The 18592-nt window shown below is 38.5% G+C and overlaps 1 protein-coding gene across 1 annotated transcript in view; it reads left to right on the top strand.

Moving 5' to 3' along the window:
* Positions 1-18592, top strand: part of KIAA1549L (KIAA1549 like) — a 125672-nt gene that overhangs the window by 58732 nt on the left and 48348 nt on the right. Inside the window, exons 3-11 of the mRNA XM_035550330.1 lie at positions 454-600; positions 1611-1723; positions 3350-3569; positions 4280-4413; positions 4967-5129; positions 8375-8434; positions 9874-10025; positions 11393-11564; positions 14227-14390. Of these exons, the coding sequence (XP_035406223.1) occupies positions 454-600; positions 1611-1723; positions 3350-3569; positions 4280-4413; positions 4967-5129; positions 8375-8434; positions 9874-10025; positions 11393-11564; positions 14227-14390 (1325 nt within the window). The remainder of the gene's footprint in view (positions 1-453; positions 601-1610; positions 1724-3349; positions 3570-4279; positions 4414-4966; positions 5130-8374; positions 8435-9873; positions 10026-11392; positions 11565-14226; positions 14391-18592) is intronic.

Genomic DNA, 18592 nt, shown 5'->3' with positions numbered 1-18592 from the left:
CTTCTGGTGCACTACCTACAGTAGGAACTTCAGAAGCAAAACCACTAACAAGAAAATCATCTCCAGCTTCACCAGTGCCAGCTTCTTCCTTCTTTTCGCTAGGCACTGAAAACACACCTTTGCCATCTGTGATGGCTTTAAACACTCCAGTACTGACACTAACAAAAAATAACACTGTCACAAAATTGACCTCAGTTCTAAGCTCGGTAGGAACACATGCAGATCTTCCTTTTGCAACAAGAAACACAGCCGCATCACCTGTGGACATGACAGCTCTGTTTATAACCCCTAAAAGTAGCACTGCCATGGCTTCCACGCTCGTACCCACAGCACATGTACCAAGACAGATAAAAACAGCAGCCACTGACAGCCAGAAATTCCCAAGCTCAGAAATCACCAAAACGTCAACCCCATATCCACTGACAATTACAGCAGCTTTGACATCTATTACAGCATCAGCGAAAACAACTAGGCTTCCCCCTTCTCGAATGGAAAACACTTCTGCTCCTCCAGAAACAACAGCAGCAGTGGCTTTCGCTAACATGACAGCAGCTCCTCCCCTGGATTGCCGCCTCTCCTGGAACCTTATGGTTAAAACAGGTACGTGGGGCCACTGAATTTGCTGAAGGATCTCTATTTTATACCTGATTGTATCATTGAATACTAGGTTATTTTCAAATGAATCTTTAAAGATGCGCAATTCAAAATAGGAGGATTTTGGGCTGTCTGTGTGAACAGTACAACTTCTTATGGCTCTAAGAGTGTTTTTCACAGACAGCTTCTCCTTAATTTTAACAGCTCTAGACTAAAGGGGTCTGGAGAGGTTGCCCAGTCTTCCTATGCACTCCTTATGGTGGCACGGTGCATCACCAGAAGATGCTTGTCTTGAAGATCTGAGCAAAGAAGAGTCATAAAAGGGTTTATGAACCTGTCTAAACCTGAATGATACTGAAGGACAATGAAATGAGCAGCTTTTTGATGTAATGTGGTTTTAGTAGCGGATAAATACCTGTATCAGTAGCGCAGTGGATGCAACAATTTTTTTTTAAAGATAGAAGTAGCACGTACACAATATATGATTGAAAATACATAAGTGGAGCTGTAAAACTGCAAATTATAAGAGAAAAAGTTAGTGAAACTGTTTATAAACAAAGTGTACAAATAACTGTAAAGACAGTTGGCAAACTGAAAGCAGTTGTAGCAGTGAAGAACATTTCTTTGTTTAACTCTGTGAAGCACTTGTCCTTTATAGAGGCCTGCCTGTGTAGCACCAGCTCAGTCCTCTGGGAATGCTGCAGCAGTCTATCCCCAGGCAATCGAGTGTCATCATACCTCACACACGTACGGAAAGGCAGCATTGCAAAGCCTTGGTGTTGCTAAAGAAATTGCAGTTGTTTGACTTCACTCTGGAACAGTGGGCTATTGTCATGAGAAGAATAGTGACCTTGGGGACTCTGCTGAGCCCCTGCAGTTCTTACTCCCATTGGAGCTGCTGCAAATCATAGATAGCTTCCTCCGTGATCTTTACTGAGCTACCCCAACATAAAAGAATTGAAAAAGCAAACAAGAAAAATGCCTCAAACTAACACGTAGCTTTTGGTGTTTTGCAGTTCTGTTTCTGAACACAAGGAGGATGATGATCAGCAGATCCTTCAAGGAGGGCGTGACAAAAGGACTCAACCAAGTGCTGAGACAAGCTTTCAACCAAAATGTCAGCGCTCAGGTAAGCATGCCTGGCTTGCCTGTGTGACCTCACTGAAACAGCTCTCCCACCAAGAGAAATAATAAACCTTTACACTAAGAATCAGTGGTGGTTGTGTGGGTGGCTGCAACATTACTGTAAACTGCAAATTTGGGCATATTTAATCCCATGTAGACTGTCTGCCTTTGTTTTACCAAGTAGCACCTGGTGACATAGTCCCTCCTGTCAGCATCTACACCTTATTCTATCACATCCCTAATATGTGATTACAAAAAAAATTACGTGTTGCTTTTAGGCTTTCTGAATCTGAGTGATTTAACTGTGTCAAAGACAAGTAGCAGGTGTCCTGTGGAGAGGTCGGTATTATAAAAAAGGTGGCGCACTAGATTGTGTCAGATACTCTGCTTTTGTCTGGTGAGTCTCTGACCTCCCCTCCTGGCTGCTTCCTCGCTTGTACGTAATATATGAGTATGTCCAAATTAGTTCTGACACATGGGTAACACCTGCTCTGGGCTCTGAAAATACAAGGACCGTTCCAAAACTTGTCATTTTATTTGAAGAAGTAGAAGGGAGAAGTGCAACTTTCTTCTTGATATGTTCCAGGAAACTCCTACAAACAGCAGTTTCTTTCTCCCCAGCAGTTTAGGAATGACTCTGGTTTGCAGTCATGCAAGTGCTGCTGTGCTTAGCCTGGATCAATTGCAAGAGCAGGGCTAGTTAATGGGATGTCACTGCTGTCAGTCCGCTCCCACTGAAAATGCAGTGCCTGACAAGTTCAATTCCACGGGCATGAAAATCCTGTGCAAGGAGAGACTATGTTTTGTTGAAAATAAATGAGGGAGATACGTTCGTCACTTTCTAGCAACATTGCATGAAGCTCTGCTGCTGAATGTTAGAGCAGGCTGAAGTTGGTTGCTGGGGTGCTTTTCTGTAAAACACGTTCCCGCTTTTGTTAGGCAGGAGCTTATGCTGAGCCTGAGGCTGTTACATGAAGTACACTTACCAATAAGGGGGAAAAGAAAAAGTAATTTTGCTCACAGTAGAGGCCATCAGGTTGACTTTTGTCCCCATGCCCTGTGGCTTCAAGTTTGGGTGATGTTACTGAGTTTAGGAATTGTATATTCCTGGGTCTCAAAAGCAGCAAAAAAAACTGTCGGATCTGTTCTCTCACTTTCTCATAAACCTGACAGAGTCTGCATTTTTCTAATAGAGGAACCCTGGCTATAACTTAGTTTGGAGGACAAGTTCCAAGGCTTAAACTCTTTGAAAAATATAGATTTTCTGTGTGGAGTAAAAATCAACTCATGTTTTGGCTTACAGTTTGTTTGTTCTTGTGGTCTGTCATTTCTACTCATAGGTGGTAGCTTAGCCATCTGGGGCAGTACAGGATAAGCAGTATAGAGGAGTCAGTTGAGACTGAAGAATCAAATATGGGAAACTTTTTGGTCTTTCAAACCTATAACCCCAAACCTGTAATGACAGAAACGTGCATGTATTTAGTGAACTTCAGGAATGAAATAGGAGCTGGATGTTCTCGGAATTCTATGTATTTTTATATTCAGAAGTAAAAAATACTGTTTTATCTGTACGTGAATGAAGCCTCAGCCTAAATTGGAGATATGTGAGTTGTTTCCCTGTGTGTTTTAGGTTGAAATCCTGGAGCAATCGAATAATGTCACAGTTGGTTACTATGTTACGCGGGGGAGACTGGTTTTTATACCAGCTGCTGTAATTGAAAGGCTTATTGCCTACGGGATCAGCAACGCCACGGCAGACATAAAGCAGCACGTGCTGCATCTTCAGTCCATTGCAACCCTGGCCGCGCCATGGAAGCCACTCCCTGCGTACCACTTCCAGCTGAAGACAGGTGAGCGATAGCCTGCCTAGGCTCAGAGTTGTGTGTTTTGCTGGCAGTTCAGTGCAGAAGTGCTCGTCCTTCCTCTGCTGTCCTGACACCCCCAGCTTTCCAGCGTAACACCACAGCGAGAAGCAGCAGGATAAACTGTGCCTTGGTTTCACCTGCACCATGACTAGGCTCCCAGTGCCCGCAGGACTGCCAGCAGAGTAGGATGAATGCTACCTTTCCTTCCCTTGGCCCTGTAAAACAACCTACTCAATTGCAAAGAGACTTCTTATATGTTCTTATGTATTTATGTGCACATACATATTGCAGTTACATTAAGCATATTTTTCCTAGCACAAACAGAATGAGAATCAATATTATGATTGATTATGTCTTGTAAGAGCGAACGACTTGTGAGATTTAAGAGTATAACACGTTTCAGAATGACCTTCATTTACTGCCTGAGTTTGAGTAAACCTGTGCACAGTGGACGGGTCTTAGCATCTTAAGTATCCATACAGAAACAATCTCCACTTGTTTGTGGAGAGTATCCACTTTAATAATGCAACTTAATGCTTATGTTTCTCTTTAGTTAGGGCTAGTTTAGAATGGTCTTACATGGCATTGTTTTCACGTGCTTAATCTGCAGACTGGTTGTTTTGCTGTCAGACATCACAGGGGTTATGCAACTAAGAATATTTTGTCTACACACAAACGCTTTGTTCTTTTTCCAGAGCTGCAGTTTGTGGGTCAAACAGACAATATACAGTCATGCAAATTTGTTCAGACAATGGAGCAACGGCTACAGAGAGCATTTCAGGATGCTGAAAGAAAGGTTTGGAACACCAGCAACAACCTAACAGTTCAGGTACAGTGTTGCACGCTTTGAAGTGCCTGTTGCTAAAGTCTCTGGGTTATTCTTTGTTTTGTGTGTGCTTGTATTTCAACAAAATGCCTTCAGTAGCCATTATGGAAATAAGTTTATGTTTTCATCTGAAATAAGATCGTTTTGTTTATTACAGGAAAACTTACAAATGCATGATTTATAGAAAACTGTAACTGTTATTTTCGTGAATTTGAATTTTACTTTTTATACATTCTTATCCTTTTGAGAAATAAAGGTAAATCATTTAAGTGAAATTCAAATAAAAATGAATTGTTAGATATTCTTCCTACTTCATATTTTCAGTGAATATGAGGGCACCTTTTCTGCCTGCTACTGTCCTCTAGTAGCTCTGTGTTTGCTGAACTAGGAATTAAAGTACCACAAACTGTTTTACACAATAATGTTGAGTGAGCTGTATCTGGTCAGTTGTTCAAGTTAACATTTCCCCAGTTTGTTGTTTGCCCTTTTTACTTTTATTTTTTAATTTTTTACTGAGCTGAAACATGACTTCACATTGTTTCTTTGCCTATTTCAGATTTTGAATACCTCCAATGTCTCCCAAGCTGTCACTCTGTTTTATGTGGTGAGCAATCAAAGCACAACTTTAAACGGCACCATTTCCAGCAACCTTCTTAATCAGCTGTCAGCTGAGCTAGTGGGTTTCTATCTAACCTACCCACCTCTCACCATTGCAGAATGTAAGTATGTGCTTCTCAACACACACCTCTAAGATTAGCCACCACCAGGATTTTGCAGGCACTGTAAGCTTTGTCATGAAGCTCACAGATTGTATATTTTTTTCCTGACTACTTTTTTTTTTAACTTTGCTTGTTTAAAAAAATAAGAAGGGGGGAATTTAGAGTATTTCTTTTGCTTTGGTTCAATGTCTACTTCAGCTGTTAGAAACACTGTCAGATAATAAAAAAACAGTGCATATATGCTGCCATTAATATGAAAAAAAAAAGCTAGTGGTAAGTTCCAGACAAAGTAAAATGTAGTTTTAAATGAAACAAAACTTAATCTTCCTAATTCGCTGTTTCAGAGGGACTCAGTGTAGCACATAAAGTTCATCTTCAGCATAGCTCTTTACTATTTGAAAGACCAAGCCCCCAGTACTTGGTCCAGTAACATGACTCTGTAGTGTGCTTTGAATGCCAGCATGTTTGGGTAGTGGGTGAGTTCTGCCTATATATCTCCTTTTTGAAAGTCATCAGTGCATTTGCGGAGCTTCATACCCACTTCTCAGTGTGGTCTTAGCACTTTAGTTTCAATAATTCACTTGCATTTCCACCGTTATGAAGAGTCAGAGGTACAGAGAGCTAAAGGAAGTTGTATGTCCAGGTAGCCTGGATGGTATATATGCTCACTGACTCTTTGTGTGCTAATTTCTTTAAAAAGAATAAAGAGATTAGAAATTTCATTATGGGGATTTCTGTTTAATCTGCTTGTGAAATTCAGTGTGTGAAATTAAACTTGCTGTGGTGACAAGTTATCCATTCACTGGAAGAGATCGGTGTTCAATGGAAGTGAGAAGAGACAGAGACATAATGGGTACATTTGTTCATGGCAACGGACCCTGGTTAAGTGAGGGCAGGTTTCAGCTGATCTCACAGTGTGTAAATCTTCATGAGATACTTGTTAAATTTGGTATACTGTGCTCAAATACCAGTAAAGATCTGGTAGCCATCAAATTCACTGATAAGGCTATATCATTAACAGAGTAGTTAGTAATTTTTCATTTCACAAGCACTGAAATAATTGAGCGTATGAGGATAGAGCCAAATATGGCTTTAGGTTCAGAATACTGAGCTGAGTGGATTTGAAGCTTCAAGTAAAATTAGCAAAGTGTTTGTTCATTTTCTGATTCTAAGAACAACCAGAACCAGACTGCAGAAAAGTGAGCAGTGGGGAAAGTACAAGTTACCAGTTTGACCAGTATGTCTTATTTACAAACAGCGCAACTGCAGAGTAATCATCTTGTGCAGTTCTTCGTTAGGTACTTGCCCAGTGAGCAGTCCACTGTCTGTGGGGTATGTGATCCCTCTCCAGTGCAAGGAGGGCAGAAAACACAGCTAACTCTGGTAGTTATGGAAATCCTTGAGAAAGAAGGAACAAATATTCTTGAGACATTACCTATCCACATCAGATGCTTGCAAACAAATGACTGTAGGTGAAACTGCCTAGTGGTGAGTTCTTCTGCTGCATTGGTGCACTTTAGAATCAGACTTTCCATTACAAGAAAGAGGGTTAGCATCTCTGGGTTAGCATGCATTTTCACTAGTGCTTTCCATAAGCAAGGGGAAGTAGAAGGGAGGCTGTTGATGAATGTTGCACATGGGGAGCTAGGAAGGGCTGTGGACCATTCATCACGAGACAGACTCCTTCCTTTTCGTAGCTCGCATGTGAGCCTGTCAGAGTGCCCTGCATGCAGGACTTGTCCTCACAGGGCATGCAGGAGTACAAGGACTAAGTCCTAGGAAATTTTGATGATGCCTGTGCTTGGGTTATTATTATTATTATTTTGTCTCAAGAATGGGCCTGTTGCATAGGAAAAGGCTTATGGTGCTTTTTGTAAGAGCAGTATTGGCATATGCTCAGTAGTCAGGAGCTGTAGAAGACGTTTGGCACTTATGAGGAGTCTTGTGTAGTATTGCAGTTCTCTGCCGATCACCGTACGTGATGAACTGACATGATAGAGTCTTTAGCAAGTGTTCCTGTGACAAGTAATGGCTTATAGCTCATTCTGGAGTTCTTCGTTTTATTCCCAATGCAGCAGGTATACAGCAAATGCATGAACTTAATGCTCACATAGTATTTATGGCTTTGAGATCGATGGCATGCATTGTGAAAATGTTTACTTTGAAAAGTGGTTTATGCTTATTCATGTGGCAGTGCAGTGGTTTCAGTTTTTCAAATAAATATTGTTGTCATTTTCAGACCACACAATTTCCCCCTAGACTCTGGTGGCTCCTCCAGAGCCCTTGCAGTCTATCATGGAAATGCACCGCTCAGGACTCACAGTGAAATTCTTTCTGAAAAGCAGTTACTGTGCATAATCAGATGTTGTACTATGTTTATTATTTCAAACCACTTTGGAGTTTAAAAATCAAGGTAACTAAATAGCAGTGTATCAACATGGAAAGCACGTATATTTTCTAAACTAAGTACCAAATATTAATGCTTTCCACTTTGCATAGATCTATTGAAAAAATGCTGATGTGTATAATGAATTAGCAGCATATTAAACTTTACAGCCTAATGCACTTTTGAGATTAAAAACCTAACAAAAAGCATCAAAATTGTAAATATCAGTTTCTCACAGCTGTAAGCACATATGCTAGTAACACCTGAAATGTTGCATGCTTTTAATGTGCCTGCACCCTCACTTTAAGGTGTTTTCTCAGTTTTACTAATCTCGTTTATAATTTATGTGAAACTGCACTTAGATTGGTGGAAGCTGGCACTTGTTTATTTTAATTAATATTATTTTATGTTGAAATTGTGGTCTGACTTAAGTAAGATGAACTCACAAGAATTATGGTGGAAAGTCCTCTTGTTTTCCACCAGCTGATTACTCGCATGGAGGAAGCAGCAGAGATGTATATAACACAGAGACATGCATATTAGGTATCATCTTTAGTAATGGGCAACACTTAGCATTACCTCAGAAAATGTAGTAGCCAATACTTTGGCAGCAGAAGATATATATTCTGTGTGGTACAGTACCTATACTCCGTGCCCTTTTCCAGACAGAAGAGAAACTGTAATCCTGAAAATTATGCCTCTAGATCTCTTCCTGGGTTGGGTAGTACTGTCCTTTGTACAATGCTCATAGAAAAGCTGTAGTTCAATCTTATTTATCAGTGTCTGATTAACCATATTGTTTAAGGACGTATGTAGGATGTTGCAATATTACGAAATAATGTCAACTTTTATTTTAAAGCTTTGGAGTACCCAAACCTTGATGTCTCAGAGTCAACTAGAGACTACTGGGTGATCACAGGTACTTTTTAATCTCCTTCCTTGCACTTGAGAGAATAATTTTTAGTGTTCAATTATATAAGCACGTCTGTGCAGTAATTTTATACAAAATAAATAACTGTCCACCGACCCTTTCTGTTGCATTCAGCTGGGCAAATTTATTTTAAGTTACTCTTGGACATAACTGTGAGTTGTCACCTTAAGCACAGCAATCTCCTGCATCCAACACTTGCCTCAAAATCTATGCCATTTTGGGGTTTAAGCACTTAGAAGAGCAACATTGTCTTTTCAGAGATTTAAAACACAGGGGTTTTGTTTGTTTGTTTGCTTGTTTGTGGGATTTAGATTTAAATCTGAAATCAGAAGAGGCTTGTAGACATTACACAGGAAGAAAGGTGATCTGTTAAACCAAGGAAAGTTTGATATCATTTGATGACTATGTGTCTGGGTCCAGGAATTTTTGCATCTTCCACCTGAAGCATTAAACGTATAACTTTGTGTTTATGGGAAAAAAAGGTGCAGGCAATGCTATTAAGTTAAAAAATTCTTGCTTTATCACAATCATTTCACTAGTATCACATGGTCATTCAGAATTGTTTTGCCTTTAGAAGTGCTAACTCGTCAAGAGAGAAGAGACCCCTTTTCCCAGACACCGTCGAGTCAGTAGATACAAGAGTATTATCATTTTGTTTAATCAAATTGTTTAATGCTCAGGAGAGCAAAGGATAAGAAATCTGTCATGAAATGGCTTAGATTCTGAAGTCTTCTTCCAATATCCAGTGTGACTTGGTGGTGTCTGTTACATCTATTCATAATTTTGAGGTTAAAAGTAAATACATGCAGAGACTGTCATCCTCTGAAGTACAGCTCCCCCCATGTGGACCCCATGAACCTGATACTCCATTTCGTGCCTTCATGCACTTACTGTAATGGAATACTCTTGGTATTATAATGGGAACAAAGTTGTTAAAAAAAATGTTGTTCCCAAATGAATTTTAAAATAATATTGAGAAATCATACACATATGTGAACTAAATTAGCATGCTGTATCACTTATTTGAACTTTATGTAAATTCAGTGTACATTTTATTTTACATCCATTAGCACTTATGAAATGTCTGTTCAATACTCTCAAACAAATAGTATTTTTTTCCAAACAGTTGTACAAAATTCTAACTTCAGGTTTCAAAACTGCTGGGTAAAAAAAAAAAGTATTGTTTAGTTAACAGGAGGATCTGGCTGTTCCTTTGACAAGCATAAAACCAGACAGCTCTCAAACAGGTTTTCACTGACTTTTTACATTGGAGATTATAGATTAGGTGTTTTTCTAATTTTCTATTTTTCTGTTTTTCTATTTTTCTTCTAATCTAGTTGGTCCCTGTCAAACAGCCCTGCAAACCATGTGTTACTTAATCTGTCGGTGTAAGATGTGCTGATGTTTGATTTTCTCCATTCCCACAGTTATACAAGGGGTTGATATTGCATTGTTGGGACTGAACAATCAGAGCTTTGCAAGACTAATGGAGCAGCGCTTGGCCCCACTGTTCATGATGTCCCATCAGCAAGGAAGACGATTTAAACGTGCCACTACTGTGGGCAGCTACACTGTGCAGGTGGTTGATGCAACATCAGTTGCACCTAGACATGTTTTGGAAGGGGCTTGTTTGGATGCATACCGCCTGAATTTGTGTGGAAAACTCTAACCGGGTTGAGGTTTCCTGTCTTTTTTTCATGAACACCAAAGCAGTGAATGCAATATGCATGGCATTACTAATGAATTCCTTTTTCTAAAGTCAGACATGTTTTCATGCCTCTCATCTTCTAAAAGTTGTCATTAGTTAATCAGTGTCAATAAATATTTTGCCTTCGGTTCCTGTGAAGATAAATACAATATACATATTTTATCAAAAAGTCTTATATTGGAAACAATGAGTAGTTCTGATTTTTGTTCTTAAGGGATGAAAAAAGAAGCTTCCTATCTCTTCCATCAATAAAGGCAGAACTTTTTTCATTGAAAAAAATGTATGAAACAGTCCTTATACATGGTTAGTCATCAAATTATATGTCCACAGATCACATTATGAAGCAGAGATAATTTATTAATCATCTTTCCCTTATGTGGCAACATTTCCCATTCATTTATTTGAAACAACCTTATATTGCTTTCTTACTAACTTAGCCAATTGATGTTAGTTGTAGGGGATTCAAAGAGGGACTCTTCTCCAAAATGCATGACAAGTTACTACTTTTTCCTTTTGTTATGTGTTATTTTTCAATAATTGCTTGTTGTGAGATATAAAAACAAATTACCACTTTTCTTATTTGCCCACAATTCTGTGTATTTTCCCACTGAAAGAATTTTTAAAAGAAGAAATACATTTTTATTTATGAGAAGTGTGAACCTTTTAAAATTTTCCCGGAAAATATGACATATTTTAGGCTTCAACATAATGGAGAAGGATCTCAAAAAAAAAAAAAAAGCTCATTTTTTCCTCTTATCATTCCAAGTGTTTGACACTTCCTCTACTCTCAGGAAAGGTAGAGGTACAATTTTAAATTCTCCTGGTGTTCTGCTGAATAAAATTGAGAAAACATGGTTCTTTTTATTGTTAGCCTTGGATCAAAAATAATGAACGTAGCAGTAAAATGTGAGGGAATTTTTGAACTGCAATGTGCTGGTAAAGTGTAGCTTTCAATGTTCAACAGGACTCTAATGTCCTTTCCTTTTTTTAGTGCATGCTTTTCCTAGTACAAGGGTTTACATTAGGATTATGTTTAAGGATTTTTATGAAGGCAGTCAGTCCTCACTAATTTTAATAGACTGGGACATGGTGAGAGGAAGCCCTGCTTGGGTGCATGGAGCTAACACTTACATTGGGTCTGACAGACTGCGTGCACTGCCTTCAGGTAGCTTCTTGCTGGTTTTGTGATGGTATGATACAACTGAAATTTATTTCTTTCTCTTTTTTTTTTTTGAAAGATGGTTAAAATCCAACGAATTCCAGGACCCAAGGAGCCAGCTGAACTGACGTACTATACTTTATATAATGGCAAACCTTTGCTGGGCACTGCAGCTGCCAAAATTTTGAGTACTGTTGACTCCCAGAGGATGGCCTTGACATTAGGTTATGTGATTCAAGTTCAAGCTGATCGTAAGAGTCCTTTTGACATTTCTCTATTTTTTTTAATAACAGTTTAATGTATGAATTGATGTCTTTAACAATCTCTCCACTTTTCCAAGATGTTTATCCAGGTGGAATTAAAGTTCTAATGTGGGTTTCCACACTGGATCTCCTTACTGGCTGAAAAGTATATAAAATGGGACTTCCTGGGTCCATTATTTCAGCCATCTCTTCTGCCTAGAGGAGAGGTGATATTGAAATAATTACATGTAATGGTGATAGGAAAAGAAGGAACCACTGTAGTAAGTAATTGATGTATCATCCATAAGTATATGATTGAGTTAGAATACTTAAGTACGATATCATTTCCAGGGAATGCACAATACTGTACCTGATTCTTGATTTGATCATGGTCCGTAATCGACTTTTACTGGACTAAAACCCCAGATCTCCATTCCTGTCTTCATAGTCTAGCATTTAAATTCCAAACTACTTTGTTTTCAATTACAGTATTTCTTGCTATTGTTTTTACTAAAATAACTGTAGAAAACGTATAGCAGCTTTATAACTCTTCATGCAGTTTTATGATTTATGTGGGAATTTAGATAATTATATGACAGCTGATGATGATGATCTAACTTTGTGTTTCCATGGTCTGAGAAGGCAGCCTCATTCAACCACAGATTTTCATACAAGTTAAACATGCATAGAGTATTATAAACAAAACTTACAGAAATTGAAATTATGACCTTGGTTAACTGAGATTGTGAAGCCAGAGTATTTGAAATGTAGGAAGTAGAACTACCTTTATAGCTTTTTAGAGAAAAAAAATCAATTTGTTTCATTTTAGACACAGTGTTTGTAGTCTGCCTTTGTATTCCCAAAGAAAATACTTTGTGTGCATTTCATTTTCACTCATTATAATTTCTGTTATAGCAGAATGAAAAGCTCTGTACCAAAATGCAGTAAGAAAAGACATCTACCCTCAGGAGCTTATAGTCTGGTTAGACAAGACAGATAAGTAATAACAAAAAATATAGATGTTACCATTCTGTACGTGAGGGACTGAGCTATAGCAAAATGAAAGGCTTGTTTCAAAATCCACCGACGTCCTGTTGAGTAGCATGAATTGTGGATTGACTTATTCAAGGTCACATTGGAAACCAGTAACTGAACTGAAGATGCAAACTAGGATTCCAAAATGTCTGTCCTATTAGTCATAAGGCCATTGTTTCTTCTGAGTTCTCTACAAAGAATAGTTACGATTTTTCAAAAATTGTTTTCTGCTTACACAACAGCAGTCTATGATTGTTGTTATGCTTATTGTTGTCTGATAAAATTCAGATTCTCTTTCCTTCCCCACAGCCCTTTCGTTCCCAAACTACATATCCAGGGTCATTAATTTAGAATTATATAAGCTCATTGAGAAGTGAACCTTGAAAGGTTACTTAATCCTGGGGTTCAGAGAGAGAGGTTCAGAGGTTCAGAGGTTTTTGGAGAGTCTCTAAGCATACAGTTACTGTTAGGTACCTAACGGTGCTATTCCTGCCTAGCCCAATAAACTGTATTGGCTTTGCAAGAAGTTGCACGTATACAAAGAAAAGGGGCTCAAGCTTCAGAAAGATTTTCAGCTGGCTTTCATAACTACTGCTGAGCAAGATGGTGTGCATTCAAAGTCTGATCCTGAGAGATGCTGTGTGCCTCTGACAGCTAATAAGCGCAATGACATTTGAAAGCACTAGTCCTCAAGGAAGTAGGAAAGGCTGTTTTACATTGGTTTGTTCACAATTGCCTATCCATGCCAGTAACCAGTGGCACAGGAAAATAAATAGAGAAAGTATGTTGAAGTCCACAAAATATTTCAGTAAAGCAAATACAGAATCATAAGGAGATTATCTGGTGTTTTTCCAGAACGAAATATAATGAGAACTGAGTTTGTGTCACAGGAGGGTCGTTTATGTGTGTACGAGTTGAGCATGCATACTAAGGGACTTTATTATGATGAAAAGGAGTCTAAAACATTTAAGCACCACCGCATTTCTGAAATGTACCCTTTTCCTGATGCCATTATTAATATATCTGTAAATAGCTCTTTCCAACCTCATCACTTCTCTTCCTTCAGAAATAATGGATTAATTTTGACCTTAACTATGACAAAGTATTTCTAGAGCACAACTGAAGCATTTTCTTATTGCCCTGTTGATGTCAGTAATAACTGTTAGTGTTCTTAACTTCATTGTCTCAAAGCTGAGCCAATTTATTCTTGCTGAGCCTGCAAGTCTGTGACACCAGGTTTGGACTCTGTGTGTACACTTTCAACACACATACTATCATGCTATCTTACTATAAGCTGGTTTTGTTTTGAAAAGTAGTTAAGAATGTATTAATTACATCTCTTTTTGTGTGTGTGTGCGCTTATTCTGTAAATGAATATTTGAGTGATATCTAACTTGGGAGCTGATGGCTAGTTTTGCAGCTGGCTATAACTAACTAAAGAAGAGAACTCAGATATTTGTGAATTGAACAGTATTGTTGATTCATTTTTTTATTTAATAAATACAAAGGCATAGTTAGGTTACTAACAATCCTTTTATACTAATTATTATAGGCAGCTGAAGACACTGTTGGAAGCAACTTGAATCTTTCATTTACACAGTAAAACTTACCAGTGTTGGTTTGCAATTTTCTATAGCTGTGGTGAAGAACCCACCAAACAACCTGTGGATCATTGCAGCAGTGCTGGCTCCCATTGCTGTGGTTACGGTTATCATCATTATCATTACGGCAGTTCTGTGCAGAAAAAACAAGAATGACTTCAAACCGGACACCATGATGAACCTGCCTCAAAGAGCTAAAGTGAGTGACAAATCTCCACATCCAAGACATCCATTTGCTTTCTGACGTTTTAACTCTGATTCTGTGCTAGATGCAGGTGAGGGGCGTTTGGAATTCATGTGGTCACCGCTCACAGGTTGGGTCTTTGGATTTCTCTGTTCTTGATACCTCTGGTCAGAGCAATTACCCTTCTGTTCTACTCAGGACTCATCAGATTACTTCACAGTTTGACATTTGCTGTGTGACAGAGTAGCTGTTACACAGTGATGGAAAGCACTTTGCCATTTGGGCTAAGTAGGCTATAATCAGGACAGTTGCTTCCTTCATGAAGTTGGTGTACAGATTAGGACACGGAATATCACACCTAGGTCTTGTCAGCAGCATTTCTGCCTTTGAATCTCATTCTCAAACCCATGGCCTGAGCTGCTTCTATGTGCTGTGCATAGCAACAGTTGAAGTTGTGGGCTTTGGTAGTAGTTCAGACCTGGTCCTAATCAGAAGTGCTCCATGCAGCTGGTAATTCAGAGATTTTTTTTTAAATTCTTCAGAAAGTTTCTCCAAATGCTATTTTCCTTTTAGATGGTCTGAACTTTCTAATTTATTTATGGATATTGTTGATTGGGTTCAAACAATGAAATTTTCCTTAAACTTACTAGCCTAATATAAGGAGAGATATATATGTACATATATATTTTAAATCAAATACATTTCCAGTTTGATTATCTAGCAGAAATATGTTACAGAATAGTATTTTGTTTCTGTAATGAAAAAAGTCTGCCTTTGCAATGTTGCTCTTAGACAGGGCCAGCCAAAGTTAGGAGTCTGTATCCACAGAGTGTGTGTATTAGTCGTACTGTTCCTTCACCCTTTTAGTTGGCTTTGTTCTTTTTCATTGGCATGGGATTGAAATGAAAAATTTTTTCATTTGTTTCCTAATGCTGCAGACAGCAGGATTATTGTGATTTCAACTTCGCTGCTGGTAGTGCTGAAAAATGTAAATTGGTGGGAGAGCTGAAGAATGCATATGACAGGTCTTTTCTCCTCAGCTTAGTTGCAGATGGGTACAGCTGGTGCCAGCTGGAAAAAGACATTTTTAACCAAAATGATACAGAACGGACATTTTCATTCATTTACAGTATGCTCATCTACTTATCTGACATTATCACACTAGTGTTAAGACTAGATCTGAAAAACTGAAACAAATAATATTGCAAACGCAAACAAAAATTAATACCACTGCAGTGATATCACATAATGCCCCATTGAAATGTCTGAAATACAGATCATACTTTATTAGGGGCTACTGCAAATACTGTGCAACATTTAATTCTTCTTATATGCAATCTTATTACCAGCTGAAATGCAAAGTGAAACTACATTTGTACATTGTTTTGAGCTGGCCATCATTATGGGATGCTTTGCAGCGGAACAAAGTTACTATTAAAAAACAAAACAAAACAACAACAACAACAACAAAAGACTGCTGGCAGAGGTTACAGCAAAGAACTTGAAAAATTTTTAATATTCCACAGTTGTCATTCCAAAAAGAAAGAGAATGTCAAATTTTGACTTTTCCCTGAGAAACCAGAATTTAATCAGACTGTAATACAGGTGGTCAGGTGGAAACTTGTTCAGTCAGGCTGAATTTACATTAGTAATCAATGTCATCACACAGGAGTTTAATCTGCAGATTAAAACAGTTGGTGCTGAGCTGCCAGCATCCACACTATACTCATTTCAGGAGATTTTACTGCACATTTGCTCTCAGGAGAGGGACTCCTTGTCAGAGAGAGTAGTTATAGGACAAGGAGTAATGTTTTAAACTAAAAAAAGGTAGATTTACATTAGATATTAGGAAGAAAGTCTTTACTCTGAGGCTGGTGACACATTGGTACAGATTGCCCAGAGAAGCTGTGGATGCCCCAACCCTGGGATTGTTCAAGGCCAGGCTGGATGGGGCTTTGGGCAACTTGGTCTGGTGGGAGGGGTCCCTGCCAATGGCAGGGGAGTTGGGATTAGATATTTAACGTCCCTTCCAATCCAAACCATTCTATGATTCTGATTTGCAACTGCAGTACAGCAGACTCACTTCTAGAGTAACATTTTCCATTTTTCTTTTATCTGAAAGGAGATTCATGAGCTTTGAGATGTGAAGCAAAGTGTGGCCAGTGAAGGTAATTTGGAGATTCGCTTCAAAAGTGCACTCCTGATCCAAACTAAAATGCTAGTACAGAAGAATCTGCAGGTCATTTTTGGTATATTTTGAGACTCCATAAAATATAATATATTTCATTATAGAGATAGTGATGCATTTCAAAATGAAAGCTAAATTGATTGCTGTTTGTTTTTGCAAAGATGGTTCCATCAGAAAGGTTCAGCCAGACCTAGCTTAGGGTATACATGGGCATATGGACCACGGAAGATAAATCCTGCAGCAGGGTGGGAATGGTCTGGCTTTGTCTGTCCTGATTTCAGCATCTTTACTTAAAATAAGGCTAAGGAATGTATTTTGGGAAGGTAATGTAATAAGGTCATTTTGAAAAGAAAAATTTTATTTTTAATTCCAACATTAGTTATATCAGGAATAGCAGTAGTTACTGGAACTGTAATTTCTTCATTTCACGTAGTTTGGCAATACAAGTAGCGGATGATGACATATCTACATCACATTTAAAATAAATATATTTCATTGCTTACAAAAGTGCCTGAGACAGCTTGATTAATGCTAAATCTGTTCTGTAAGTGGAGCCACAGCAGCATGATTTTTAGTTTAAGGAACAGCTTTAAATTTTTTTTTTCTGTGAGCCTGGGTCTTGCTGTTGAATCATTGCAATAGTTTTATGATACCTTTAGAACCTACAGTAAACTGCATAGAGAAGAGAATGTTATGGGATACCAACAGCCTTGGGTTTCATCTGTTTTTGTTTTGAGAGGTGTTTCTATTTCAAAAGTCCTGTACCAGGGGAGCTGGCAGAGCGGAGCTGCCTGTTCATCGCTGCAGTCCTGCTGCTGCTGCGAGCAGAGGGACGCTGCAGTTCTTCACAGAGCAGAGCTGTCTGCCACTGCCCTTCAAGGACTCTGTCCCATGTCAGCAGGACAGGATGCGTGAACACAGCACAGAGGGGTAATGAAATGCCCAGCATTACAATATCATTCTGCAGAAGGGAGCTACGATATAACAGCAGGATTGCTGCCTCTGCCTGGTAAATTAGAAATGACGTTGTTGTAACAGACTGAAGGCTAAATAAGTAAAGTTTAAAAAATGACCTCTCATATACAGTTTAGTTTATAGTATCTTAAGAATTGTGTTGCATTGTGTTGCCATTCTGAACTGACTGAGCAGCCAGTGACATCAGGACTAAGTTGAAGGGTAATGGCAAGGTTTCCATTTTTTCCAATTGACTTTCCAGTTGCACCATTAAAAGTAGTAAATAGGCAAATAGGCAGAATTCCGATGGGAATTTATTTTAATGCTCTTTAAATGCTGCTTTTGTTTTGAGATACTGTTTTTACTTTGAGGTTTTGGATAGATGTTACTTTTTACCTTTCTTGTTTCTGAATTCACAGCATGCTTTTTTTTAAAGGCTGTAATCTGATTTGTCACCTTTCCTTTCTTTTAGCGCATGAAAATATAAGCTTGCAGGTAAACAGAGATAAGATCTGCAGTCTAAGACCCTCAAGCAAAAGCAAATACTGCAGGCCATGAGAAAACAGCCACTATCAAATTGATAAAGGGCATGGAAAAAAAAGATCAGAGAATCTGTCTGTGTACATGGGTATATGCAGAGGGAGGGAATAACCTTACATTTTTCTTCTTTGTTTCCTTTTTTGTTCTTTTCTTTCTTTTTATTTAAATATCAGTGTCTTTTTTGTGATCACTACAGAGAAAAAAAAATGTCCCAAAAAACTCCCTGTATTCATTGTGCCCTATGCCAGACAGTGTAATTTAATTGTCTGATCATTCGTTTATTATTTCAAAATCAATATTCAAATCGCTCTCCTTCGGTCTTTCTCAGTACTGTGGCCTTATTGGACACCTATGCTTGCTGTGCTTTAGCAGTGCCTGATCGTGATTCAGTCTTGCCAGTTCCCTTCAGGGGTGGTGAAGCCATCTGTTCCTGTGGGCTTTCTCAGAGCAGGGTTCCAAGATCAAATTTTATTTAACGCAATATGTCCGCTGATGAGGATGGCTTTTTCATCTATTCATTTTTAATGCAGTTTGT

This window comes from Cygnus atratus, chromosome 5, assembly GCF_013377495.2.
Source record: "Cygnus atratus isolate AKBS03 ecotype Queensland, Australia chromosome 5, CAtr_DNAZoo_HiC_assembly, whole genome shotgun sequence".
Taxonomy (NCBI): domain Eukaryota; kingdom Metazoa; phylum Chordata; class Aves; order Anseriformes; family Anatidae; genus Cygnus; species Cygnus atratus.
This window is presented reverse-complemented; position numbering and strand designations above follow the sequence as displayed.